Below are 27,531 nucleotides of genomic sequence, written 5' to 3' on the forward strand. Positions count from 1 at the left end.
CGGACTAGATGATCTACCTAGGTCCCTTCCAACTCTAGCTACTATGAAACTATGAAACACTTCCATAGATGACCTAGGGAGGTTATGGGCTTTCTATCCTGTGCTGTCTACTGTGGTAGTGGCCAAAAGTTGGCCTCAACATGTAAGCCCCATGTTATTAGCCACTTTACAAACAAGAGGCATGTCTGTAATTATATTGGCACTTCAAGAGGCTTTGGCTAAACCAGGTCTATCCAACTAGCTGCTCAGGGACTGCAGGTGGGGGTTAAACTGCAGTCCCAGCCTCCAAGTCTGGGCACTGTTTCCCCACCAAAACTCTCCTCCTGCTGCTACCAGTGTATCTGGGTTTGCCCTACCTTTTTCAGCTTCAACTGCCTGTCCAAGACCCTGGAGTTGGGTGGGGTGGGGTGGCTTATGGGGTGAGAGATCCTGTGGCTAGGTGATTTGGGGGACCTGGGATGCTGGTGCAGCGTGTCAGGGTCAAGGGAGACATGCGGCACTGTGGGACAGGGGAACGGTGCACCGCAGTGGGAGTAGGCCATGTGGCCCCTGCCCCATGCAGCCCCCCCAGGCACTCAGAAGTTAAACAGCCCTGGTCTAATCTAATGTTACCAGGATTTTTGGGTAGAGATAGTTGTGAGCTGTGAGTTAGCAGCAGGGTTCCAAGTAGCTATGTAATAGGGTTGTCTCTCAATTATATCCCTCTCCATTAGTTTTTTGTATTAATAAAGTTGACCCTGTTTCTGACATCTGAGTATGGCTCCTTTGCTTAACCCACAAATAACACAACGCCCTGCCCATAAGACTTCACAGCTGTGAGACAGGCAAAGGTAGATGAAGAGAGAACTAGCAGAATATGGCATCGCAGGCAAGTAGCCAGGATGATCAAAATGCCATGTATATTTAGTTGGGTTTGTGTCCCTGGTTCATCAAAGCACTTCAGCCTATATTTAACTTTAAGCACATGCTAAGCGGGGATCGATTATTCATAAGGTGATCAGGTTTTTTCATAATAGTGTATATAGGGTTAAAATACATTAATAGTAGTTTTAATAAATGATCACTTGTTATAGTATCTAGGAAGTCACCTGTTTCCTTATAGTCATGGCTTATAACAATCTGTAACACCTTCTCCAGAGAGACCTAACTGCAGGGACTTGGAAAAGTTCCAGCAAGATATTTTTCAACAGCATTTGCTGAATCATTGAAATCGAAACATTTTACAGAGATGGTTGAGATGTTTATGGTGTTCCCATGGAAATCACAGAGGATTTCCTCACAAACCTGCATGCTTCTCCTCCCTTGGCAGGACACCTGCTAGGCAGCTGGGAAACCCACACTTCTGGCATCTCAGCAACATAGCCTCTCATAGCTTCCAGGGCAGTAGCTTAACTTGGAGGTTGGAGTAAGGGAGATGAGCAGGACATCAGTCCTGGGTGCCAGTGCAGAGGGGGTGTCCATTGCACCACCGCCCCATATCTGGCACAACTGTGGCAGCCCCTGCACATGGAGGTAAGCACTCTCTTTCCTCACTTCCACCTTCCCCACTACCTGCGATGCCCAGGGTGTCAACATTTCAATTTACAGTTCTGCTTATAGGGTCCATGGCTCTGGGCGGTCTTACCATATGGGCTCTCTTGGATTACAGGCCCATTCTGCTTTCACAAATGTTTTGCTTTTTTATGAAACTAAAAGCAGAATATTAAATTCCCTTGTGAAACCAAGTTACTTTGCTCCTCCCAGTTCTTCTTAAGACTCTATAGCACATGCTGCAGTGATAATCATTCAGTAACCCTATGAATAGAGTTGATATGAGGTGTGACCCACATGTTAAAGTGCTTTGCTGAAACAAGGCCCATGGAGTTTTTTAACATCTTGACGCATGTGGAGCTTTTCTGACTCAGACATGAGGTTTACACATTTTGGTATCATTCCCTCCCAAATAAATGAGATACTTTCCCTCTGTAGCTGAACAATATTCATGTTTAGAAAGACAATTGAATGAACCTAAAAAGAACTCACAAGATAGTGGTTTCTGCAGCTCAGCACTCACAGTAGTAAATCATTGTGGTGAGGAGGTAGGACTGCCAGCACACGTCAAAATAAATCATTACCTTTCACACTGCTGATTGAAAAATGCTGCAATTACAACTGACAATAGAGAGCCTGGAGAAAAAAAGCTGTGATCAGCAAGGCAAATTCTAGGATGGGGACGTGCATCCTCTTTCTTCCTTCATTGCAAAACATTACCAGCATCTGAGACTGGCCCCATGGGGAACATATTTCATTGTGGTTCTGCACCTTGATTTTACCCTAGAGCCCCTTGGATACTTCGTTATACTGAAAGCCTCAAACCTGTGTGTGGTTTCTTTCTTTATGTATTATATTGGACATGTATTTATTTAAAGGTACCACAGATAGATTGTAATCTCTCTATTGTTTGGATTGAAATACAGAACTGAATAGAGGCTTGAAACCACAGCGCACTTAAACACAAACTGAACTCTAAGCACATACTTAAAGATAGAAATGTAGTTAACAATTTTGCTGAATGGGAACACTATAATACTGCTTGTATTTTGTATTGCTGTTTATCAGTGCATCTTAAAGCACTTTACAGAAGAGGTCGATATCATTATTTGTTCAGATGAGGGAACATAAAGATGCTCTTATTTTCCAAATTGGGTATTTAGGCTTGTGCATGACTAAAGGCATATGAGTATTCCTGAGCTTAATTCTTTGCAAGTCTGGAGTCAGGAGCTAGGCGAGTAATGCAGGACAAAGAGAGAATTTTTATTTATCATTTGGGAAATTGAACATATAATTTGTAATTAATAATGCACTCAGCACTTCAGTCTCCCTTTCTACTTGACTTCTTCAGTCTCATAGACTATTCATAATTATTTGGCTAACATCTTTACAAATGCAGTATGCACCAAGCCAGGGGTCAGTAACCTATTGGTCCATGGGCCAGATCCAGCCTGCAGAACCTCTGGATACAGCCCAAAGATGTGTGGCTTTGTGGGAATGGATACTGCCTGCAAGCACTGTCTTTGTGCCATGGGAGACGCACGTAGCAGCAGCAGAAGGGTCCTAGTGCCCATTTTCCTGCCTCTAACCCAAGGTGGGGCATTCTGGCCTGCAAGCAGATGTGTCAGATAATTTTATTTCTGTTCCCTGGTTGGGTGGATGGTACTGGCACCTCCAAACTTACCCTTTGAAGGTGAGAATTTAAATGTTGATTTCTGGAAGTATTACTATATGCAGTTTTGAAATATGCTTTCTGTACATATTTTATGCCAGCACAATGCAGTCATATGACAGATTCATTCAATATTTGGATAGTTCTTCAGAGAACATATTTTCGGCATTTTTAGCTCAGTTCTAATATTGAAAATTTGCAGTGCAAAATGCTGACTGATTTTCTTTGTTCACATTGTTCTGTAGAGAACAAGGATCCAACCAGTCCAGAAACCACAGACCAATATAGCTTCCCCTTCCCTTAGACATAAATTACTATTCCTAAATATTTACACAAACAGCTGGACAGGCCCTTTAGCTTCCATTATTTTTAAAATAGGTCATAGCAATCATTTTAGCAAGCCTATTTTATTAAAAGGACACACACACACACACACACACACACACACACACACACACACACACACACACACACACACACAGTTTTTAAATATACACATTCTCCTGAAAGAGTCAAAATCCAAACTCTGCTGCATTCTGCTGTGGCATCAGGGCCAGAACCTGACTTTCAACAGATTTATTTTCACTGTGGAGGCCAAGGAAATACATAAAGAGTGAATTAGACTTTTAAAAATACTTGCAGTGTGTGTGAGTGTAAACCTAAAGGTCATTAAGAGCTAGGTTTCATTCTTTCCTCTGCTTACAGTAACTTGCAGTTGCATGTTCTGTATATCCCAGGGGATGCTGCACTGTGGGTTTATTCTCTACTGTGTTCTTGATATTCTGGCAGGGATCCAACATAGCAAATGCATATGGTCCATGCTGCAGCACACCCCTCCTCTTTGTAATTAATCTGAAGATTGTATGGTATTGTGTTCCTGGCTGTCACTGATATTTATGAATCAGTTTTAGACCTTTTTCCTTGTGCTGCACAGGAACCTTAATTGTCCCCTGATGTTTGCATGGTAACAAGCTCTCTCTGTTCATTCCCTTGCACTTCCCTCCTTGAATCCTGACCCTTACTGAGCAGTAGATTTACACAAAAATGAGGGAGTAAAATAATTGGCCCTCTTCAGACAGCTAATTATCAATCTTTTCCCCATGAAAATGAACTAGTCCACTCTTGGCTCTGAAGCACAAGTACTACACAGCTGTATGCGGGGTGACCAGTGTTTGGCCTGCAGTAGTACACATGGCAGTTGAGCTAAACCCATTCCTGGAGACTGAAGGCCGGTGCCTGAGAACAGACTAAGGCACCTACAAGAGTTCTTAGACAGACGTTAGGGGCACTTACACACATGCAGAGTGTCTGCTCTGTTGTGTTGGGAATCCAGCACGTCAGAGCTGACTCAGTCAAGTCTGCTGGAGCATCTAATTTGACGTGCTCTGGCAGCTCCACGTGTATCAGTGGTGCAGCGTGTCTCCATGCTGAGAAAATGGCAGCAGCACACTTTGAAATAAAACATGTTCAATGTGCTTTAGTTCAAAGCACACCACTGCTGTTTTCTCAGAGTGAGGATGCTCTGCATCACTGATACACATCATGTGCATTTTTAATTAGTATGGCTCGTTAATTAAAATCACCCGGTACCGCATCAGAAACGCATGTAAAAATGCCCTAGATGCCCAGATCCAAAACTGAGATCCAAAATTCCCCAATCAGAAGCCACCTAACCCTGGAGGTGTTTAAATTCACTTGGCCTGTGCCTTTAGCTTAAGGTTTCCTGGATTAGCCCAAAGTTCTTCTTTTTTCCATGCCCAGGACTGCTCCAGTTGGAACAGCTGCATCTAGCTCCTGCCTAAGCCCCATTTGGATGTGGAAACTAGGAAGAATAGTGCCTGAAGAGCCTGATACACCTACACATGCTCTGAGTATGCCTAGTGAGTCCTGAGAGCTTTGAGCGTAACAAAACACAATAGCCACTTTCATTCAAAAACCCAAGCAGAGGAGGTGGTACCCACCTTTGCCATAAAGGCCTAGGGTGTCTGTACATGAGTGCAGAGTCTGCTTTGACACACTGTAATTACAGCACATCAGAGCAGACTCGATTAATCTGTAATTACCACACTCCAGCAGCCTTCCACGTCTCATGTATCAGTATCCCCGTGTTTCAAAATGGCAGCGGGGGCACTTTAAATAAAGCTCATTGAATGAGCTTTAGTTCAAGCACCCCTGCCGCCGTTTTGAAGCTCAGGGATGCTGATACACAAGATGCTGAGGTGCTTTTATTAGATCGGCTTTCAGACCCACTCCTGGGGGGCGTGAATCAGGGTGACCGCCCTGGGTCCCGCAGAGTCAGGCAGAGCGGCCACAGAGATTCTGCGCTGCCACTGGCCACTTGGCACCCCACTCCTTCCCGACCGTGAATCTGCTGCCAAATCCAGCATGTCCAGCCACTTGGCATCTCCCCCGCCCCGGCATCCCCCACTTACCGCCGAATCTGCTGCTGACTTTCTTATGTCCTGGGATGGGGCTCAGCACCCTGCTTGGGTCATCTCTGCTAGCAAGTTGTAGCCTGTTTTGGGTCATAGCCTCCACCACCCATCCTGTTGAAGCTGGGTCACTGTATAGCAAAGAACACATAATTCATGGGGTCAGAGGAAGAGCAAACAAGTAACAGCTTGACTCTGTAGTCTAATTAGTAGGGCATTCAGATGTGCAGGGGGAGTCATGGGTTCTGGTCCCTGTTCCCTCGACTATTTTAGGAATTTTATGTTAAGAACATAAATAGTATCTTACTGGCCTGGACCAATGGTTTATGTAGGCCAGTATGCTGTCTGACAGTGGCAGGTAGTAGATTCTTTAGAGGAAGTGTATGTACAAAACAAATCTGGTGTATGTACAAAGCACATCCATTCCTGTCCTACCCTCCCTGGCATCAGTAGTTCAGGGATCTCAGCAGATGCATCCCTGACTATTCTCTTTAATAGCTCCCAGTGGACCTGTTCTGCATGAATTTGTCCAATCTTTTTTGGAACCTAGTTATATTGCCTGCCTCTGCAACCTCCTGTGTCAGCAAGTCCCAGCAAATTAACTACATGCTATATAAAAAGTACTCCCTCCCTCTTTTTTCAAAACTTGTTTCCTGATAATTTCAGTGCCCCCTAGTCATTGTATTCTGGGACTTGGTGAATAACAGTTCCCTGTTCACTTTATCAACATCGTTCGTGATTTTTTAAATCTTGTCATGTTCCCCTTTGGCCTTCTCCTTTTTTGAACTGAAGAGTCCCAGCCTTTTCAGACTGTCCTGGTATGGAAGCTGCACACACCTCCGAACATTTTTGTTGCCCTTCTCAGTACCTTTAAAATAGAAATCATTATAGGAGCAGTAACTTGGGAGGAGCACTTTAATAAATATAGTGTAAAGCGTTCATCTTGAGAGTGTTATTTTGATTTGATTCTTGAGGCTAAAACTCATAGCTCAGAAAATGCAGGTGTATTAGGTGACATGATACCTCAGCTCTGTAAACTGAGTGGTCCTGGCACTTGTATTGTCATTTGGTCCATTTTATGAAAGTTGGGCATATGGTATTTGATTTCATCATTTCATTTTTATGTACATTTGTTTGTGTCATAAATGTTTCTTCCTTTTTTCCTCAGAGTGATCGACTACTTATTAAAGGTGGAAGAATTATCAATGATGACCACTCCTTCTATGCAGACATATACCTGGAAGATGGACTTATAAAGTTGGTTTTTAAAATACTGCACTGTTTGCATGCATATTAATCATATTGATACAATTTCTTTGTGACAATATTATTGGGTCCTGCAGCATGCACATTGATCTGGACTTGTATTCATAGTGCATTTATTACACAATTTTGATTTTCACTTTCACTAGCAAGTAGAGGATTCCTTCAGTCATTGTGCCTTGAAGTTCCTGGACCCCCTAGTGGGTCCATTCCTAGTTACTTGTGATAGTTTGTGTTAGTTTTTGTAGTGCAGGTAACAACTTAAACCCAGGCAAGGTAGTAATGACATGTAATGCAAAAAATTCCAGGTAAGGGTGATGAATAGTGGCTAGCTCAGCATACAGCAGGAGGCTTCTTACTGCTTTTTTTTCAGGGGCACTTGCTGGTATTCGTGACATTTTGTACTATTTATGGATACATAAGCACTTTCCCCTCATGCTGAACCCCTAGTGTGTCTGAAGGGTCTAGCCATGCATGTATGCCACTGCTTGTATGCCTTCAGACCACCACTAAGTATATTATGCATAGATTTTGGAATGCTTTTTCTGTCTTTTTTTTGTACGCAGGTATATAGTGATGGGCAAGGTTTGATCTTACATCTTCTGTTAAATTAACAAAGACAGCCTACAAGAAATTAAGGAAGCAAAACATAGGAGCTATATATAAAAAATCTCTTTGAATATATTGCTTCCAAAGTACAGGCTTTTGATAGCCTTAGTAAGAGTCAGGCAGTTGAGGTACATGGTAGTTTAGCCAGTGCTTGCATTCTCACTCTGGACCTTATCAGAACAGAGATATTTCTATGCATGTTGAATTGGGGATGTCTATAAATGTTATGATATGCATATCTGGCTAATTATTATTACTGTTATTATTTAGATTTATATCCCACCCTATCCAGAAAGGCTCAAAGCAGCGTACTATAACAGACAACCAACTCACAAGGTCCAACTCTTTGGCTCCATTATACTTTTAAAATGAAACTGTAATTTTTTGGATCTCAAAAATTCTTTCTGTAAAACTTGCACGAAATAGGACATGGATACATTAAGGAGACAGATGCTCTTTAAGAAGCAATGTCGAAACATTCTCATAGTCAAAGAGTACAGGGCCACAAAATATTTTTCATTTTATATGCTATATGTACTCTGTTAAAAGACAAAGGTTTTTTTTTTTTTACTGATTAGTATTGGGAAACTAGCCCCTCACCTTACACATCCACATGCAAGAAAAGTTCATTAAATACACTATCTTTAAACTTCTGCTAAAAGCAGTATGTGCTCAGTAATGGAAACAAACTATGAAGTTGGTTAAATGCAGCCAAAACCAAGCATGGCTAAGAAACATATGGCTTACGTTGGGCAAACATACTGATGGGAACCTTTTTTATTACTACAAAACAACTAAAAGAAACTACATTAACACAAAACTTGACAACCCCCCCTACAACAATATCTTATTCTTATTACCCCCTTTCCACTATTAACACACTAACTTCTCACTATCCACCCCCAACCCAGGAGGAAGCAACAGCTTTCATTCCTTCACTTTGTCCTTTTGGAAGAAACACTGTCATTCTTCTTTCCTCCATTTCTTCTCTGCCTTCTCCTTTCCCATCTCATCCACATCTTGATCCATATAGTATTTCAATTCATATATTGACAAATCCAAATGTTCTCTTCTGGTGAAACCCAGTCCCTTGACCAACGGTAGGTTTCTCACCTTCCGTATCACTACTGGCTCACAGAGTAGTATGGTTCTCAGGCTCCATGTCTCAGTCCTTTGGGCACTAACCCATACAACACAATTTCATTTGTTACCTCAGTTCAGATTGATGACCGTCAAAAATGATGCACCCTTGCCTCTCATACCCCTTGTACAAAAGAACAGTCCTAAAATACATGCAATACAGATTTTTCAGCTCCACATCCCTCTGCTGGGCACACTGTCAATTTTACCAATCCCCACGTATGCTGAATGCTGCTGACAGGAAGAATATTCCATATCAACATCCATATGTGATAGCTGTACATTCCCCTTTCAGGCTATTATCAGTCACCTCTTTCCACACATTTGTCATCTGTCCTTCTGTCAGATCCCCAACTATTGTTATCATGTCTGTCTTTCTTATCATATTAGTTACCTTCTTATGGTCTTCCAAGCACTCTAATCCCACTCCCACTGGTTTATGTACCTTTTAAAAACTCTCCATTTTCACATAGTGGGCCAGTGGCTGCCATACCCATGTTTTTTTTTCTGATCTCCCCTGTACGTGCCCTGTCTGCTTAATGTTTTTGCTGCCAGTTAATGACAGAAACATGCAGGCTTCCCCACTCCCCTCCATTATGTCTTTACAGAACATATTTCTAAAACAAGTATACACACAACTTTCCAAATCTGGCCTCCTGAGCTTCCTAATTCCCTAGCTTTGTATAGCTATGTTCTGGCTACCCTTTCTCTTTTATGTATCCAAAAAAAAAATCTGCCTCTGTACCCTCCTTATCTGCTATCCCTGTGTGAAGGATGGTCAGCAAGTGTACCATTTTCACTGCAGCCATTTTACCCTGGAAAGATAACAGTCTACCACTCCACAGTCCCAAGATCTGCCTCACCTTACCTCCGACTTCTCTCACATCTTTATTCCTTTCCTTTGAGTATCCATTGGGGTTCCCAAGATACACCCTCTACCACCCGCAGCCTGAACTTCTGTAAATTCTCCCAATTCCTCACACACATCAACATACTTTTCATTTTATTTAATTCTGCCCCTGACACTTCATCATAGTCCTCAGTATGCTTCAATACCTTCTCAATAGATATGTTGTCCTGAGCCACTATGTTCACATCATCCATATATAATGGACATTTAACTTCTGGTGCTTTCTTACTGCATATCAGCTTATCATCACAAATTCTCTGCGCCATCATGCACACAAAAATATTGGGATCCCTGTTGTACCCCTGTTTGTATGAGGAATACTCTACTTAAGTACCTATTCACCAGTACTCAACTTCATATTTTACTGTATAACATATCATAAGTTGTTTTTTTTCCAGGTCTAAATTCGTTATTACCATGTTTCTTTTCCTCTTACACATCCGATATGACATCTCCCATTAACCACAGGGTCTGGGATAGCCTCCTCTCAGGAATGGTACATGTTTGTTCTTTTTGTATCACATCTGCACAAAAGTCATGTACTGTATTGTTTTGGCCAGTACTTTTGCCGTCAATTTTTAGTCTACATTTAAAAGGGATATTGGCCTCCAGTTGCTTAACTCATCTTCCTTTCCCTTCTTGAATATCAAAGTTACCATGCCTTCTGCAAACTCCTCCCCTATCTCCCCAACCCCCACTAATTCCTTGTATGTCTTTATTATATCTGTCCCCAGCCATTGCCAAACATTTTCATAGAATTCCCCTGGATGTCTGTCTCTTCCCAGCGCCTTCCCTCTCTTGCAAGCTTTTAACCAGTCTTCTAGCTTCCTCATACTTAACTTCTACTCCAGGTTTTTTTTCTTTCCATCTTCTGTTCTTTCCTTTATCCCCTAAAGGAACACCTTCTTTTTTTTCTATCCATTTCTCTTCTTTTGTACAGCTCTTTATAAATCTCTATCATGTCCAACATCTTCACCCTCTTTTTCACTTGGATTCCTTTTTCAGTTCTCACGGCTTTTGGTTCCTTCCTTCTTTTCTTTCATTTCACTGAAAAGTATTTACACCATCCTTCCTTCTTTTCCATTTAAGGGGCTCTAGTCAGAAAGATTTTCTCATTCATTTCCTTTTAACCATTCTTCAGTCCATTGCTTTTATGTCTTCCAGTTCTTCTTTCACTCATACTCCTCTTACCACCTCCTTTAATAATTCCTGCTTTGTTGGCTGTAGTTCTTCTAGCTCTTCCACCTTGTTCTTCATTTCTCTTTGACCAATATTTATGAAAAATTCTCTTGTTCTTCTCTTGATTATTGTCTACCACTCTCAGATGCTTTTGTAGTATCTCTTCAGCATCCTCCTTACACCAGAGGTGGGCAGAATAGCAGATCCAGGCAGTGGCCAAACTCCATTTCCCAGCGGCCCCTGCCCACGTTGCTGCGGCTGGTTTCCACGGAGACCCCAGCAGTGGTGGGGCCGTGACAGCGTGGGACCAGGGTTTCCATGGAGACCAGCCCCAGGAGTACTGGCAGGGCACACAGCTTGCCCCGAGCCCTGCACTCTGCTGAGATCGTCTCTGCTGCCAGGGCTGTTGGGGCCATCTTCATGGAAACAGTGGTCCTGGGCTGTCACAGCCCTGCCACTGCTGGGGTCTCCATGGATACCAGCCGCAGCAATGCAGTCAGGGGCTGCTGGGAAATGGAGTCCACTGTGGGCTTGATCTGGCCCGTGGGCTAGACTTTGCCTGTCCTTCCTTAAACAGTTCTACATATTCTTGGCAAGTCTCATCATGTAATAACTGAACATCTAGCTTCCATATCCCTCTCATGTCAGGTCATGTCTACAATCTCCTTGTTTTTAATCCCTAGCCCATTTGACGTTAATACAAAATCAGTCCTCAATACCAGGGTCCTACTTGGTTTCATCCTTGTAATGACCTTTTCATTGGCCCATACATCTTTTAGGTCTCCTCTTATTATATTAATCAGTACTTTTGATGAGCTGTCTAGCTCTCCCTCCTCTCCATCCCCTTTCCTATACCTCTCCTTGATAATGCAGTTGAAATCCCACATCAGAATTCGCAGTGGGAATCCCTCAACTCTGCCTACATACACCTCTGATTTCTTAGACAGGGTGATCCTTCCTTCTTTTTCAGTATATATATTAAAAATGTTTAACACTTTCTTTTCAAACTCCACCACTATCCATTGCAGTTTCCCTTCCACAGTCACTTGCTCTTGCTGCACTTCCACTTCCTAACTCTTGAGCCAAATCACAACTCCAGCCACTTTGTTTACATCCAATTCCACCCACCGCAATAGACCCCATCACCATCTCGTTACAAAATGCTTGTAATCCCTCTCCCATGGGATTCCACACTCCTGTAAACATATTATGTCTGCTTTAACCCTACTCAATAGTGGCATAATCTTGTCCCACCTCTTCCTCAATAACACACTTCTGACATTTATACAGTCATGCTTGTCTATTTAAATTACACATCTCTATCACTTTTATGAGTCTTCTATGCTGCTGCTTGATGCAGTCAACTCTAATCCTTCCCTCTTTGCGTCCCTTTTGTCTGGCTTCTCCTTCTCCTTCCCTGTTAATACTGCTCTCATTCTCAGGCATAGATTACCTGCCACTCCATCTCTCACTTCCTTCCATCTCCTTTATTTTTGTGGGTCTGGCTTATTCCTTCTGCTAGTCTTCATCTGCCATTCAGTCACTGTTTCATTCTTCATTTCTCCTTCCTGACCTCCTTTTCTGTTCTTCTTGTGGACTGGACTCTTCCCTTATTGCTTCCTTCCATCAAGTATTCTCCAAAACTGATAATCCCACCACACCTTTCTTTCCTACCTTCTTTTATCTCCCCTTCCCCACCTTCATTCACCCTCCATCAGACTCTTGATCTTTGCTTCTACTCTCTGATTCATTTCTCATCTCTTAGTTCAGTTTTCCTTCCATAAGTGCCATTCTCTTCTCCAAGATTACGACTAATACTGTTCCAGGCTCCTCCTCCTTTTCCTCCATCCCCCTGGTACTCCTGGCATTGATCAAGGCAGTAAAACCAGGGCTCTGCCAAGCCACTACACTTGATCTTAACCCAGGAGCAGTTGAGAAATGATGATGCTGATGGGAACCTTTTTTTTTTTTTTTTAAAGTAATTTTTCACGTTTCATGCCAAATCAAGTCCAAATCTGTAAGTCAGTCCAGAACCATAAGTGGCCCTACAACCAAAAAACATCCTCCACCCTTACCAGGGGTTTGAAATATTTCCAATGTCTTTTGGCAGGCATCCTATGTGTGGACTCAAGCTTGGAGGCTTGGGATTCAGATGCCCCCAAGTTTCACCTGCCTTCAGCCATATGGCCACAAGTACAAGCTAGGGAGGAGCCTCCCATTTCTGTAAAGTGGGCTTTAAGCCCCAACACCTCAGCAGGTACTAAACCATGCCAGAAAAACAGTTATCCATAGGAGGCTTAAAGAAAATTGCTTTTTAGACTGAGATGCATCATATTTCCCCTACCAGGTAAACTTTTTTTTTTTTTTTTGGTAACATTTTATTAGAAAACAGACAATATCAAACAGATTAAAAAAGGAGCCCAACTGAGGCCTCACAAAGGGAATACAAATACAATTTCAAGAAAATACATACTACTCACATGATAAACGACGTCACCTTCACTTTGCTTAAAACTACAGTGTTATCCACTGAACGTCTTACCCTTGTTTCTTATATAAATACAGACTCACGCATCGATACATAACACAAAAGGTACTGACAAAGCCCTCACCCACCCTTTCTGACAACAAGAGCTGTCCCTTAGCCTATCCTATACCTATACGGGGCTGAAACAACCCCCTGAAGTCCAGCCCTTGCCAGAAAGTTGTATCCCCTCCTTCTGGCCCATTCTTCCCTCTACCTCTACAGAAATGCAGGTAATCTTTCACAAGGATATGTTAATACAGCCTATCTAGATAAAATGAATGAAAGTGCCAACTGAGCGCTGTTCCCCTTTGCACCAAATCTTTTTCAGGTCATGGTGAACCATTACGCTGAATGCATTCCGATTTCCTCTTTACTCCCACAGCTGAGCTATGCCTTTGCTTCCTATTTCCAATGATTCTTGTTCCTTTACCATCCTTAAATGACTGGCAAACATCACCAAATGGGTCCCCAAGCAGTTCACCCAGAATCCATTTGTCAGCCCCTCTCTCAGCATGTTGTATATGATTAGTATGGCCCCACCCTCCCTGAGGTGAAGCCGGACCAGGTTGCCCTATGCCTCATCTGCCTATAAACATTTAGAGCATCTTGGGACTCAACCCCATTTCAGTCATGAGTGGGAGGCTAATTAGCACATGGATCCTCTGTGGTGGGTATCTGGATTACACACACATATTGAACAGTACTGAGCTATGACTTCATCATGGCTTGAAATCCTGTTGACTCTAATGGCGTCCGACCAATGAACTGTCTGGTAAATCCTGAGCCTTTTGGCTTTGGTCTAATATCATGTATTGTTGGGCGGTTGCTTTCAGGCTTGCTTCTTGATGTTTTGGCTAGGAGCAAGTGAAACTAGGGGGCATTTGACCTCCAAGGCCTCTGGGCATGGGGCTTGTATGAAGGATGCTTGCTATGGATTTCAGAGTATCTGAAGCCTTGAGACTGATGAGTCTGGGAAGTAGGATACTTGCTGGTGGCAGCACCAGACTTGAACAATTGAGATCTGCTCAGCTGAAATTTGGAGCTTAACTTGGAATTGGCAGTAAAATGAAATTTTAAATGTTATTAAAAAAAGTTTGTTCTATATATAAGTAGGTACCAAAGTGCTACTTAAAAGTGTATTGATAGCATAGCTGTACTAAAACTTGCAGCAGTTTCAGAAAAGGTATGTATGAATTCTGAATGAACTAAGTCTATGGGTACTATATACACATTACTACAGCTATGTTTATTTCAAAGTCAGTTATTTCAAATTTGTTCTTCACTTCCATGTGCTCGGGGAAAGGAGGGTTGGACGGTAAGGAGAGGGGGAAGAGACTGCAGGATAAAGACAGTGGGAAGGTAAAGGGCAAATGTGACTCCCCAGATTTATTTTCCCTGCTGTAGCAATGTGAGAGGGGCAGATTCAAGATAAATATCTAAAAATTAGATTGCATAACTGGAAAATTATAACAAATTTATAATTTTTTCCATATATAGAATCTAATTATTGGGGGCCATCTTATGCTCAAGTAAGTACAGTGTGTGTGTGTGTGTGTGTGTGTGTGTGTGTAGATATATCTATATCTATATATACACACATACATACACATACCCCATACTTATTTGAACATAAGATGGACCAAGAGATGAGGGATAGATAGATAGATTTTATATTCCAAACAAATTTGTTGGTGCCAAATCTTAAGCAAAAGTAGCTGCGGCAGCACAGCCTCCAATTCAGAAATATCCAGTGGTAGAAATATAATCCACTCCCAACTTTGATGGCTACTGGTCTTGAGGAGAGTGGGAACACACATTTTGAAAAGAAAGAAGGGGAGTTAGCAGGTCAGGTTTTGTACTACAAACGTACTTTTTGGGTTTCCTTCAGAGCGTTATTAACTGTTCAGTGTGGAAAAAAATGTCAATTTAAACTGTGTGTATAAGAGAAGAAAATATCTACCTCGTTACTCTAGTTTGTTTTCCCTATTCATCAAGAGGAACTACAATAGAAATTAGTTTGTGGCCCCCGAATTTCTCCATCAGTGACCTAAGCAGTCAATTTGGTCCAAGGCTCCAGATACCAAAGGTCAGTGTATAAAGAAGCAATGACAGCAATTAACAAATAATTTATTGTTTTTGAGCTCTTTCTTGTGGATGAACATTGACCAATTAGTAATGGTCTTCTTTACACAGCCCCCTCTCCTGTGTTGTTGCTTATTCTGTAGGTTTTTTACATTCCTTCTGTGGTCATAACCTACTGCATGCACCTTGTTCATCCTGGAAAATGGTATCAGGCTATTCAGTTTTATTTTCTTTTCAGTAACTTTTACTTGGGGATTTTTGTGTTTTTGCTTAGCTGTGTGGCACCTCCAGTGGAAAAATGACAGAAATATTCAAATTCCCATGAAGATATTACTTTATGAGAAGATGACAAAATCATGAAAACATGATAATTTTTAAAGCCTAAAATAACCAATCAGAGACCATTTAATAAATGCTTTGCTTCACCCTAACTCTATTCTTATTTGTTTGGATGCATATTCCCTGTGGTCAGCTGTAAGCCTGTCACAGGATTAAAACAAAGTGTAGCTGATTGTTGAGGTTTCTTGAGGTCTGAAGTCCTGTAACCATGCCTGATTCAAGCCTGTAGCATAATTAGGGGTAGGTGAGTGAGGCAGCATCCTGATTTAGAGGGCCTGCTAGAAAGCTGGCCCTGGGAAGCCTGTGCCATAGTAGCAGCAGCTGGGGTCAGGTAAGGCTCTCTGACATTTCTGCCCAGGGGACAAACTTCCTAAATATGTATCTGATTCAGATCTTCCAGCAAAGCAATTCAGAGTGATGTAATGCCTAACAATTAGGTTCCCGGCACCTAATGGAGTCTTTAGCTCAGCATTAGGTGCCCAGGCTGCTCATACCATCTTTAGGGATAAATGGGCATCTGAGGAATGGATCCACAGAAATTAGACAAGTAGGGAGTGGCCTAAGCTAACCAGAAGTGAAATGCAGAGCAATGGGATGAAACAGGATTTACTGGTTGATTGGTCAAAGACAGGTGGCCTTCAGTTAGGGTCCTGGATTGTTCATACATTTCTGGATTTAGGTAAAATTTCTGTGAAAAAAATGAGAGGCTGCAGTAACCAGTAGCCTAGTTAGTAGGATGCTTCTGTGGTATGTGGGAGATGTGGGGACAGGCTCCTGCTTTATGTCATGTTTCATAGTCCAGTAGAGTGCCAAAACCCCCACTGAGTGTTTTAGGATTGGTCTTTCTTAGTATCTCCCATTTGAACTGTTCCATATGTTTAAACAGCTAAATATTCATTAAAACAGATACTTGAACCTCAGTCATATCTCGGACCCTAACCAATGCTCTAACCATTGGCCATGGAGTAAATCTTTCTCTTTCTTACTGGCCTAATAATATGCAGTTATTTATGCGAAGAGGAGCAGTTCCAGCAGGAGAAGTAGGAGCGTATCCTGGGGATCTGGGCACTCACTTGAAATGTAGGAGACTTGGGTTTGAATCTCTGCCACAGACCAGTATTTTGACTCTGGGTCTTCCACACTGCAGGCAAGAGTGTGCTTTACCTTAGGTTAGCATAGAATGAGAAGGACGCATGCTCTGACTTGAGGCAAAATAGTCAAAAGATCGCTGCTTTGTGTGTCAGGGCTCGAGTGGTGCTTCAGCTGTGGGGCTGTGTCTGCTTACAGGACTTTGTGAATATGCACTGCTCAAACCTTAAGAGGGTTACGTGACAGCTGAGTGGTGGTTGAGGATGTCACTGGTGCTTATAAAAGCATAATACTCTGTTGAGTAATTTTTGAATACTAGGCTCTTTGGCTAAACATTGCAAATTTTAGGATCTCTACTGAGCTCAATGGGGATTTATCAGGTGCATGAAGCTAACTGGTGCATAAATTGTTGCAGATATTGGGCCTTTGCCATAACATCCTGTCCTAATCAACTTGTGCTTACTGTGTGACATCATTCACATGCTTTGTTCATAGGACATTATAGATTTTAGTAACTTGCTGGGAGATTGTGAATCTTGGAGCTTGCTAAAAATTACTGATGCCTCACTGAGGCGTCTGCTGCATGTACATGTTATGTAGATTCCAAGTATCATATAACTTCCTATTCTTACCAACTTAAACTAAGTGAGCCACTTCTCCATTACCATACATATTATTTAAAAAGTGAACTGTCCAAGGTGCCTGACAAGATCTTTCTTGTTCAGTGTGCTAGTCAGAATAGCAATCAGTACCAGCGAAGAGCTATCTTCTTCTGGGCTAGAGGGGGATTGACTCTTTTAGCAGTGGCAACAGTCTCACTATCCACCAGTCAGGTTCAGAGAAATCCACTGTATTCAGCTATGTTGAAAAGCTGTGATTCTGCAATGGACTGAAAACAGACGAAGCTCTGATTCAACAAAGTCCTTCAGCACATGATTAACTCCCTTTGAATACAGTGGACATAAAACAAGCTTCAACTTGCTGTTAAAGAGGGACTTATAGATAGGTGTAAAGTGAAATGCTTTGCTGAGTCAGGGCATGAGAGCTGATGGCAGTGGGGGACAATAAAATCATTCAACTTTTCTTAATTTTCGTGTTATTCCCTGAACATGTATGGTAATTATTAGAAGAACAGTGTTGTTTCAAAATTTTTATTTAAAGGAGATGGGGCATTTTCATCCTTAGTTGTCCTTACTGACAAACACTGCACAGACAAAGAGAAGGGTTAAAATTCTAGGGGAAAACCATGAATGGTAAAAGCGGATTGATACGACTGTTGGCAATGAAGCTTTCACTTTGCTTTTATCTGTTTGCCAGCTGATGATGGGCTCCCTTGTGTCCTCTGTGATACTCTCTGATACTGTTCACATCTTAATACTAGGGAAGCATTGAAAGTCTTGTTTGTACAAGTTGGTATGCTAGCCTGCTTACCATTCCTGCACTCTTACTAATTCCCTGTGCATTTATAATTTTCTAATTATGTTATACTGTTTGACTATCGTCTTTGAAACAGAAAACACCTTGAACTTCAGAGTTCAGGTAGACTTGGGCTAACCCTGTCTATTATGGAATGCTACTGTTGGAGGTGGAGTTTTTGGATGAGACGCAGAAACAGACTGCTCTCTCACGGCCATTGATTAGCTCTGGTTGTTCAGCAATAATCCACTTTGAGTAACTGCCCCATTGCTTCTACTGTGTATGATTAATACTGGTAGATATGTTTCTTTCCTATTCTAAATCATTGTTGTGGTCTATTAAACATGGCAACTGTTTGACTGTTGCACTTGAGGGTTGGTCAAAATAGCTTCGTAATTTATTATGCCTGTGTTGTATGTTTACCCTAGATAAAAACTATTTTTAAAAGGAAGTTTAGGTGGTGAATACAGATAGGCTATGTTACAAATGTCTTGTAATTATTTTCAAACCAAGTGTTATAGATGCAAGAAATTCAGATATAAAGGAAAGCCCAATGTGCTAAAGTATGGCAAACCAGAGGTATGGTACCATGTGTGAATCTTCACTTTTCCCTGAACAGGGGGCAGATCCAGAGTGGGTGTAGCAGTGCAGTTGCATCCTGCTTTGCTTGTGCTGCCCATGAGCTTTCCCTGGCTTGCACACAGTTCCTCTAGAGCCTGGGGGTGAGTGCTCCTGCCACCACTTGCCCCTTCTTTTCCCTGCTGCTGAATTCAGCAGGGAGGTGTAGAAGGGGGAAGGCTGACAGAAGGAGCCTCTGAGGCCATATGAAACTAGGACCTCCAGTTAGACCTCATCCTGATCAGATGGTGAGCCCAGAGCTTGCTGCTCACATGGAGGTCTGGCAGGTGCCTGCTGTGACCAGTCAGTGAGCTCATAACTGGCTGTGCAGGCAAAATGGGGGTGGGAGGCTGCATTCACCTTGCACCTGGATCTGCTATTGCCCCTGAAATGACAACATGAGAGGAGAGTAATTTTGCAAAATCTGAGTGTCTCTAAAAATCAGTTCAAGCTAAATTACCAGCCAAACCACTGAAAAACCTGAATTGTCCCCTTCCCCACTCTCCCACCCACAAGTCACTGTAGGTCAGAATTAACCTTATTCCTAATAGAGAAACTTTCAGTTATGAAGAACTGGGGGAAGGGAAATGTTGTTATTAATTTGCATATTTAAATACTAGCCTGTACTCCAGATTTCACTGTGCTTTATCTATGTGGAAAAGTAAAAGTCAGTGACTGGGTACAGTTATTGCTGTGTGGGGGTGACACCTGCATCTTCATACCCTGGTATGTTTGAATTCCTTTTTAAGGTTAACCTTAATGCTGTGGGTTTATAATGGTTGGTTTCAAGTAATGATTGTAATTTATCCTAAATTACTAATATATAGTCTCAACTTCAGTCAAATGTCAAGTAGCTTTTCCTTGTATTTTTTAATAATGAAAAGCCTGGGAGCAGTAAATGGAAACCCCCAGTGAATGCTGCCATCTGACGTTTCTAACAGTTTAAAGATCTGAACCTTAAATCTCACCCTGAAGTAATTTATTTTTTATGGTTGGTACAATCTGGTGTTTTACTTCACCCTGGAGCAAGACAAAGCAGCCACAACATATGGACCAGTTAAACTGGGTTTCCAACTGCTTTGTCTTGCCAGAGCAGTGCAAAGCACCTACCACAGTTTCCCCTTCATTCCTCTGTTCCAAATTCCCTTTTTACCACATTTCATTCCCTTGGCCACGCATGCCCGCCAATTTTTCCCACCTCTTGCACCTCTAACCTTGGTGTCTTTGTTAAAGTGCAGTCTGGGTTATTACATTATGTATGCTGAACTTACTCTGTGGGAAATCCTTGCTCATTTAGGTCAGTGGCCAGTCTCCCATTGACTGAGATTGCTTGCTATGTACTTTGACTTGATTATCATAATCTTCACACCTTGTCCTAAACTGTTTTGCAGTATTACTGCATGCTGGTTGAATGCTTATAAAGGCAGTTAATAAAAAGCTAGCTTATGCAGCTAAATTTACACAGAAGTCACACTTAATTCACTCAAATAGTATCTTTGGAATTACTTTTGCAGCACTTGCCTTGAGTTCACCAGGTGCTTTGAGATCCATTTGGATTCAAGACATTTCATAGATCCCCAGACCTATTATTACCAGTGTAACATGACACATAAGGGATGACCTTATGTCCCATCTCAGTCTAAGAATCATCTCTTGCAGGAACCATCTGTGCACCAAGTTCATTTGGCCAAAACACACGGGAGGTTGTTCTTAACAGGTTGCCCTTTGCTCTGGAATCCCCTTATGGACCAACAGCACCCAAGTCTCAAGCACAGATTTAGCAAGCAAGGTTAAGTTGAGGTATTTTTAGAGGAGTTTGGTTTACTAAATATTATCTTATTGAAATATTATATTTGTCTTTATAAGTTATTCAGTCTTTTGTTATAAGCTGCCCTGAGCCTTTTTTGGGGAGAGTGGCATATAGATTAAATAAATAAATAAAGTAAAAAAGTTAATAATGGAAATAAAAAGTTAACTTAAACCTTGTTCTCAGCAGTGCTGAGGATCACTATTACAGAGAGACATGTAGATGTGAGCAGAGTTCTTTGCAGTAAGCAAAATCAGTATTTTGCTATTTTTCTGTTGTTTAGGCAAATAGGAGAGAATTTGATTGTTCCTGGTGGCGTAAAGACCATTGAGGCTAATGGGCGTATGGTTATTCCTGGAGGCATTGATGTCAACACTTACCTACAAAAGCCGTACCAAGGAATGACTGCTGTTGATGATTTCTATCAGGGCACCAAAGCAGCTCTAGCAGGAGGCACCACCATGATCAGTAAGTATTAAAATACCAGCTCTTCCCAACTGTGGCTGAGCAGAGCCTGCTATTTTCTGCTCATATCTCCTTCCCTGGTTTTAGCTGCAAACACTCCGTGCAGTTCTTCTGCAGAATGTGTTTTGAGAACACGTCCAGTTCTGGGCTGGAAATCCACCAAGTACTGGGTACAAGCTTCCCAGGGTTGCCGTGTGAATGAAGATGCTTTTAAGGAGAAGTAGCAGTACAGAGTGATGTCTTCGAGATTTCCCTCTCAAGGAAATAGTTGAAGCGCTGTTGACATTATTAAAATGGGAACAGCTTTGAGTCCTTCCCAGTCATTGTAAATGATTAAATCCTGTTATTCTTTGGGTTGGTTGAAGGGGAGTGGCTATTTTTGTTGGATAATATTTCTCTTTTATTAATATATGTAATGATCCAAGAGTGTATGGCAATCAATGCTGAATATATTTGTCTTCATCTTTATTGGTTAATAATGGCAAGGTTTGTTTTTTAGTATATTTTCTTCAGTTAGGGTCCCAAGTATCTTTCAACCTATTGAGAGATTCTAGGTCTCTATTTCTGTCCTCTCTCTAGAGTACAAAAGTGAGTCTCTCTCATTATACAATATGTTACAGCAAAGAAGGCATTCTTCTTCATACCTTCTTTCCTAGGTTCTTGTATACTTTCACGCAGAGGTTTTTAATAGGTGATCCACTGTAATCAATAGAAAGCTTAATTGCATAAGAGCATTCTAATTTGCACTAGCCTGCTAGTTTAGTTAATCAATTTGGAGGTGAAAGTGTATTTGTTTTTGCTTAATAGTTAAAAAATTGTGCTTTCTTTAATGAGGTGTATTTCCTTATAGTATCTAGAAAATGTGGCTGTTGGGACTTTTTAAAGATTTCTGCTGTATTTTGAAAGTACTTGTCTTGTTCAGAACTGTTAACTGTATAATAAAAAAAACCCAGAGTCTATACATTTAGTTATGCACCATAAAATTCACAGATGTCACCGTAAAACCCATTGTGCTGTGCTGTATTTCTCACCTAGGATCCACTGTTGCAAATATGAGTATGAGTAACACATCATTAGTGCAGTTTGGTTCAGTGGGACCCCTCAGCTGTTCAAAGGTAGAGAGGTCCAGTGTTTAGACTAGGGGCTTCAAACATATGGCCCATGAACTGGATCCAGCCCCCAGATCCCCACCATTAAGTCCTTGGTGCTGTCCCTGGGTCTGAGTAGACCCATATGGGGCACAGTGTCCCCGTGGCTCAAGGCCAGTCTGTGAGCTAGATCTGGCCCATGCTGCCCCTCCCATCCCCCTCTCCTTTCCCCTCCCCTGCCCCCAGCATACCTGATCCAGTGGGACTCATGCAGGATGTGGCACAGATCCCAGAGTGCCTGGAACAATGCTGTGTGTAGCTCAGTCCAGTCAGAGTGGCCACAGTGCTGCATGTAGCCCCAACTGGACTGCGGCACACATGGTGCCTGCCTCTGCAGCTCTGGGCCTGTACCACACTCAGTGCCTGCTCCAGGCAGTTTGGGACCCATGCTGCCCATGGCTCCTGCAAATGCTGTGTGTAGTATGGGTCCTAGACTGGCCGGAGCAGGTGCTGTGTGTGGCACATGTCCCAGAGACAGTGCTGTGTATAGGGCAGTTTGACTGGGATGGCCACAACATGCAGTGTGGCTGCCTCTCCAGCTGGACTGCATTGCACATGGCACCTATTATGGCTGCTCACAGCATGGACCCCAGACTGGCTGGAGCAGCTGCTGGATCAGGTATGCTAGAGGAGGTGGAGGATGGGAACAGGAGAGGCTCCATGGGGCCCAATCTGGCCTGCAGATAGGCCCCATGCCACATCCCTCGATTAGATCTTTCATAGATTCATAGATGTTAGGGTCAGAAGGAACCTCAGCAGACCATCGAGTACAACCCCCTGCCCTGGGCAGGAAAGAGCGCTGGGGTCAGATGACCCCAGCCGGTTGCACTCATAGCCTCCTCTTAAAGACCCTCAAGGTAAGGGAGAGCACCACCTCCCTTGGAAGCCCAGTCCAAATTTTGGCAGCCCTAACTGTAAAGAAGTTCTTCCTGATGTCTAACCTAAATCTGCTTTCTGCCAGTTTGTGGCCATTGTTCCTGGTTACTCCAGGTGGTATCCTGGTAAACAGAGCATCTCCAGTTCCTTCCTGCCTTCCCCCCTGCCCCCGATTAATTTGTAGGCAGCTACACGATCCCTTCCTAGCCTTCTCTTGTGGAAGCCGAGGAGATCCAGGTCCCTGATTCTCTCCTTGTAGGCAGGCCCTTAACCATATGAGTGGTCCTCTGGACCCTCTCAAGTTTATCCACATCCATCCTGAAGTAAGGTGCCCAGAACTGGACACAATACTCCAACTGTGGCCTGCCCAATGCCGCATAGAGGGGACGTATCACCTCCCTGGACTGGTTCATCTCAGTTTTTTCAGATCTTAGTATTTAGGCAGGGCAATGCTAAGGGATGCAAAGCTTAACTCTAACCTTGCTGCCTAATGGGATCCTCAGTCTTGAGTTGGGTGCCTGGGCTCCTTACACAGTGCTTGGGAGAGTTCAGCACCTAAGAGATGAATCCTCAGAAACCAGCTGAGCTGGGGTTCTCCGCTAGGAGAACATTCAGTCAGAAAGCCAGTGAGATTCAATGGCTAAGACTTCATCTTGTACAGGAGAGCCCTGGGCTTTGTCCATCTCTGCCTGAAGAGACCAACCTTAATTGATTGGTAAGGTGAAGCAGAGTAATTCTAGAATATATATTTATGAATTGGTTAGTAATTAGAACTGCAAAATCCATAGATATATAAATGGCAGTAAGTTAAAACCAGACCTCCTGTCTCCCAGCTCAGGACATCTTGTCTGAGTTTCAGGGTGTTTGAATTTCTCTTTCATGTGTGCAGAACATTCCCTGTGTGGGTGGTGTCACAAGCAGGCTGCAGACTTCACTTTAATGTAGATGGTCCACACAGTCTCCTGTACTTGAGGTGGACAGATCCCTGACTGAGATTCCTGTTTTGTCACGGGAAGTACATGGATAATCATTGGTGCCAAGGAATGTGAAGTATATGCATTTTATATAATGGGTAATCCATCCTTATTTCAGTTGACCATGTCCTCCCTGATCTTGGATCAAGTTTGTTGACCTCATTTGAAAAGTGGCATGAAGCAGCGGACACCAAATCCTGTTGTGATTATTCTCTGCATGTAGACATCACCAGCTGGTATGATGGGATCCGAGAAGAGCTGGAAATACTGGTGCAAGATAAAGGTTAGTTAATTAAAGTTTTGGTTTTTTTTTTGGTTTTTTTTTATCACAGCAACCTGCAGTTGCTGAATTCTGAAGTATTCCAGAGAGACCACAAAAGAGGCTCATAGTATTTGATACCCTGGCCGAAGTTCTCTGCTACCCAGAATCTCTGTAGTCCTTTCCTCCCATGCAGTGTAGTCCTGATATTGTACATGCCAATGTTATCAGGAGTATTAGAGGCAATTAAGTTTTACTGGTACAGATGGAGAAGAACTAGAATCTACTAGGATAAAATGCCATTTTACACTCACTTCATATAATAAAAATAATTAGGCACTGCACAAAATAGCATAACCAGGCCTTGTATGTAAAAGTTAAAGATTGACATTTTCTACTGCAAAGCCATCATTGTGAGCTACCCATCACTGAACAATGTTACGGGATACTTACTGAACTTGCTTGCTCATATTTGAAAATACAGTAGCCACCTCTTGTAGAAGTATGTTGGGTTAATACTATCAGTCTGCTGTAAATGAGGTGGAAAAATCATGTAGTACATCTCAAATGATGGTATGCTTCTGATTTGTGCTGTATTTTTCCATGCCAGCACTTAGCAGCAGTCAAGCTTAGAGTAGCTGTTGCCCAGGGGTTCCTGTCTCTTGTTTCCCCCTCCTGGCTTAAGTAGAGAAGTAGTTTGAGTACTTTGTGGAGGTAGTGATGCTCACAGCCGAGAGGGCATTCAGATTCCTTTTGTTTTACTATTCCTGGAGTTTTGAATGGCAAAAGCACAGATTATTAAGTGTACCGGCTATTTCAGACAGATTCAGCTGTTCATACCTCATTAAGGAGCAGTGAAAGTGGCTATTTAAACTGCTACTTGCTTTTTAATGAGGTGTGAACAGCTGAGTCTGACTGAAATAGTTGGTGGAATTAATATAAATAATGTCTTTTGACATTGAAATCTATGGGAATGGTTAATGCTATATATCTACCCTTAGCGGTGGAGAACTGCATATAGTTACATTTCAAATTGAGAGCCAAGATTTTTACAAATTGAGTCTAAAATTAATTTCCTAAATCTATGTTATGGCATTAAACAGTGGTCAGATTTTCAAAACTGCTGGGGACTCAGCAGCTCCTATCAATGGTAGCAAAAGCTTCTGAGTGTTCAGTGCTCAAGAAAAGAAGATTATTTAGGCAGTTCCAGGAGGGGAGATGAACCTTTCAGATGAGATCACCTGCTTCTTGATGTGGTTTCTGGATGGAAGCCATGCTTTGGTAAGACTCTAGGATCCAAGGGGAGAATAGCTGTCTCCTCTTTCCCTCCTCCCCTTTTCCTCTGCTGCCAAAGTTGGTGGCAGCAAGGGACAGGGAAGGAGAGGGGCAGCGTTATTGCCATGGAATCATAGAAAAGTAGGGCTGGCGTGGACCTCCAGAGGGTGTCTAGTTCAATTCCTGTTCAAGGCAGGATCATCTGTATGCAGACCATCCCACACAAGTCCTTGTCTAACCATTCCGGAAACTACACAATCAGCTCTGTAACACAACTGCAAGCACCCTTACTTGCCACAGGTAAAGCAGGGGGACAGTGGTGGTTAATGTCCTGCTGCTGCAAGGGTTGTTAAAATGCACACCAAAGCAGTGGTTCTGGCCAGGACCCATGCTGGCAAGCCAGTAAACTCAGAAAACTCACCACACATATACCACAGAGCCAAAGGGGTATATGGCTGCACCCTTATACTCTCCTGGATCCACTGGTACTTATCTGGGAGCCTAAATTAAGACCCTTAAAAATTCATGCACTGGATAGCGAAAGGATGCTTACAAACAAACATTTACATAGTTTATTAGGCACTTATTTCTAAAATTATTCTCTCATATACTCTGGATTAAATATAAGGACTCTCTGAATTAACATATGAATGCTGTATCCCTTGCAAAGTGCTGTCATGGCTCATGTCTGAGAAATTGTATTTACATAGATTTGCTCTGTATGGACAGAACCAGAAAGAAAGCAAGATAGTATCTGTTGTCTAGGCAATTTTTCAATTTATGCAAAATACACAATTCAGAATTCAAAATACAGAACTGCAGTCATATAAGAATTTTGATCCATGGCAGTGAATTGTACTTGTTGTATAATTAGATTGTAGCAACAACATATTTCATTAGCCTTCAGTGTCTAATCTGTTGGATTATGTACAGTTTTGGTAAACTGTAGCTAATTTTACCTAGCTTTTTATACAAGGGGAGACTTTTACAAACTCGCAGCAATTGTTGCTGTTGACAGTGTCAGGTCCTGTCCTATGCTCCTGCTGTCATCTTGATAATGTGGATTCTGATCTGCTTTTAGCTGGATTTACATTCAACTAAATGTACTGTAGTTTATATCAAAGGTTAGCTATTATTCTTCCAGAGCTGGTTCGCAGATGGCTCAGCACTCCACTACATGCCTCAGGGCTTGCATTAAAAGCCTGATGCAGACAATTGCGTTAATAGTCCCCTCCCAGCATAGAAATTTGAGTTTTCCATGCAGATATGACCTGACATTCACTGTTCAGAGAGAGAGAGAGAGTACCTGTTCAGTGCTTGAAAAAGCAGTATGTATGATGAGCTACCAAATAGATTGTTTGGTAGGTTTTGCATTCAAATGTTACCTTTATTCTCCTTGTCTCACTCAAGTAAATATTAATTACTCATATATTAGAAGGCATGGATTAAGGGAGACAAAGCATTTAACATCACAGGATAACATTTTAACATGGTAGGAGGTCTAAAATCAATATGTATTATCTGTTCAAAATTGAAAACTTCAAGAATCAGTCTCAGCTGGTATAAATTATCTTGAGATCAGTGGAATAACATTGATTTTTCTCTTCTGAGGATCTAGAACCTATTCATTTTACACAGATTGTCTAAGTTATTCTCAGATAACTGAGCCACTATCCTTGCATTTAATAGTTAGTGGCTGCATCTACACGACACATTGCTCAGTAGCTCATTACAGCTGCGCAGTAGCTCTGTACTACTGTGCAGTAGCATCGTGTGGCATGAAGCATGACACAATGCTGCTGTGCAGTAGTAACGAGCTACTGTGCAGTCGGCATCACCAAAAAGCCGTTCCGGAAATGCCGGTTACTGCGCAGTCATTTAGTACTTGTATATGCAAGTACTAAGTGATTGCATGTGTAAC

The 27,531-nt window shown here is 42.2% G+C and overlaps 1 protein-coding gene and 1 long non-coding RNA gene across 4 annotated transcripts in view; one reads left to right on the top strand and one right to left on the bottom strand.

Annotated features, from left to right (window-relative positions):
* The window catches only part of CRMP1 (collapsin response mediator protein 1), a 70,630-nt gene that overhangs the window by 11,903 nt on the left and 31,196 nt on the right, over positions 1-27,531 (top strand). For all 3 annotated transcript variants that reach the window (XM_019553367.1, XM_019553368.1, XM_019553366.1), the window contains exons 2-4: positions 6,803-6,891; positions 20,897-21,081; positions 24,195-24,359. In XM_019553367.1, the coding sequence (XP_019408912.1) occupies positions 6,803-6,891; positions 20,897-21,081; positions 24,195-24,359 (439 nt within the window). The remainder of the gene's footprint in view (positions 1-6,802; positions 6,892-20,896; positions 21,082-24,194; positions 24,360-27,531) is intronic.
* Positions 8,118-18,816, bottom strand: LOC109322306. The gene is made up of 3 exons (XR_002104347.1): positions 18,806-18,816; positions 12,196-12,200; positions 8,118-8,233 (listed from the first exon to the last, which is right to left on the bottom strand). It is a non-coding gene; the product is annotated as an uncharacterized LOC109322306 (long non-coding RNA).

Source organism: Crocodylus porosus, unplaced genomic scaffold, assembly GCF_001723895.1.
Source record: "Crocodylus porosus isolate Cpor-Errol unplaced genomic scaffold, CroPor_comp1, whole genome shotgun sequence".
In the NCBI taxonomy this organism is placed as follows: Eukaryota; Metazoa; Chordata; order Crocodylia; family Crocodylidae; genus Crocodylus; species Crocodylus porosus.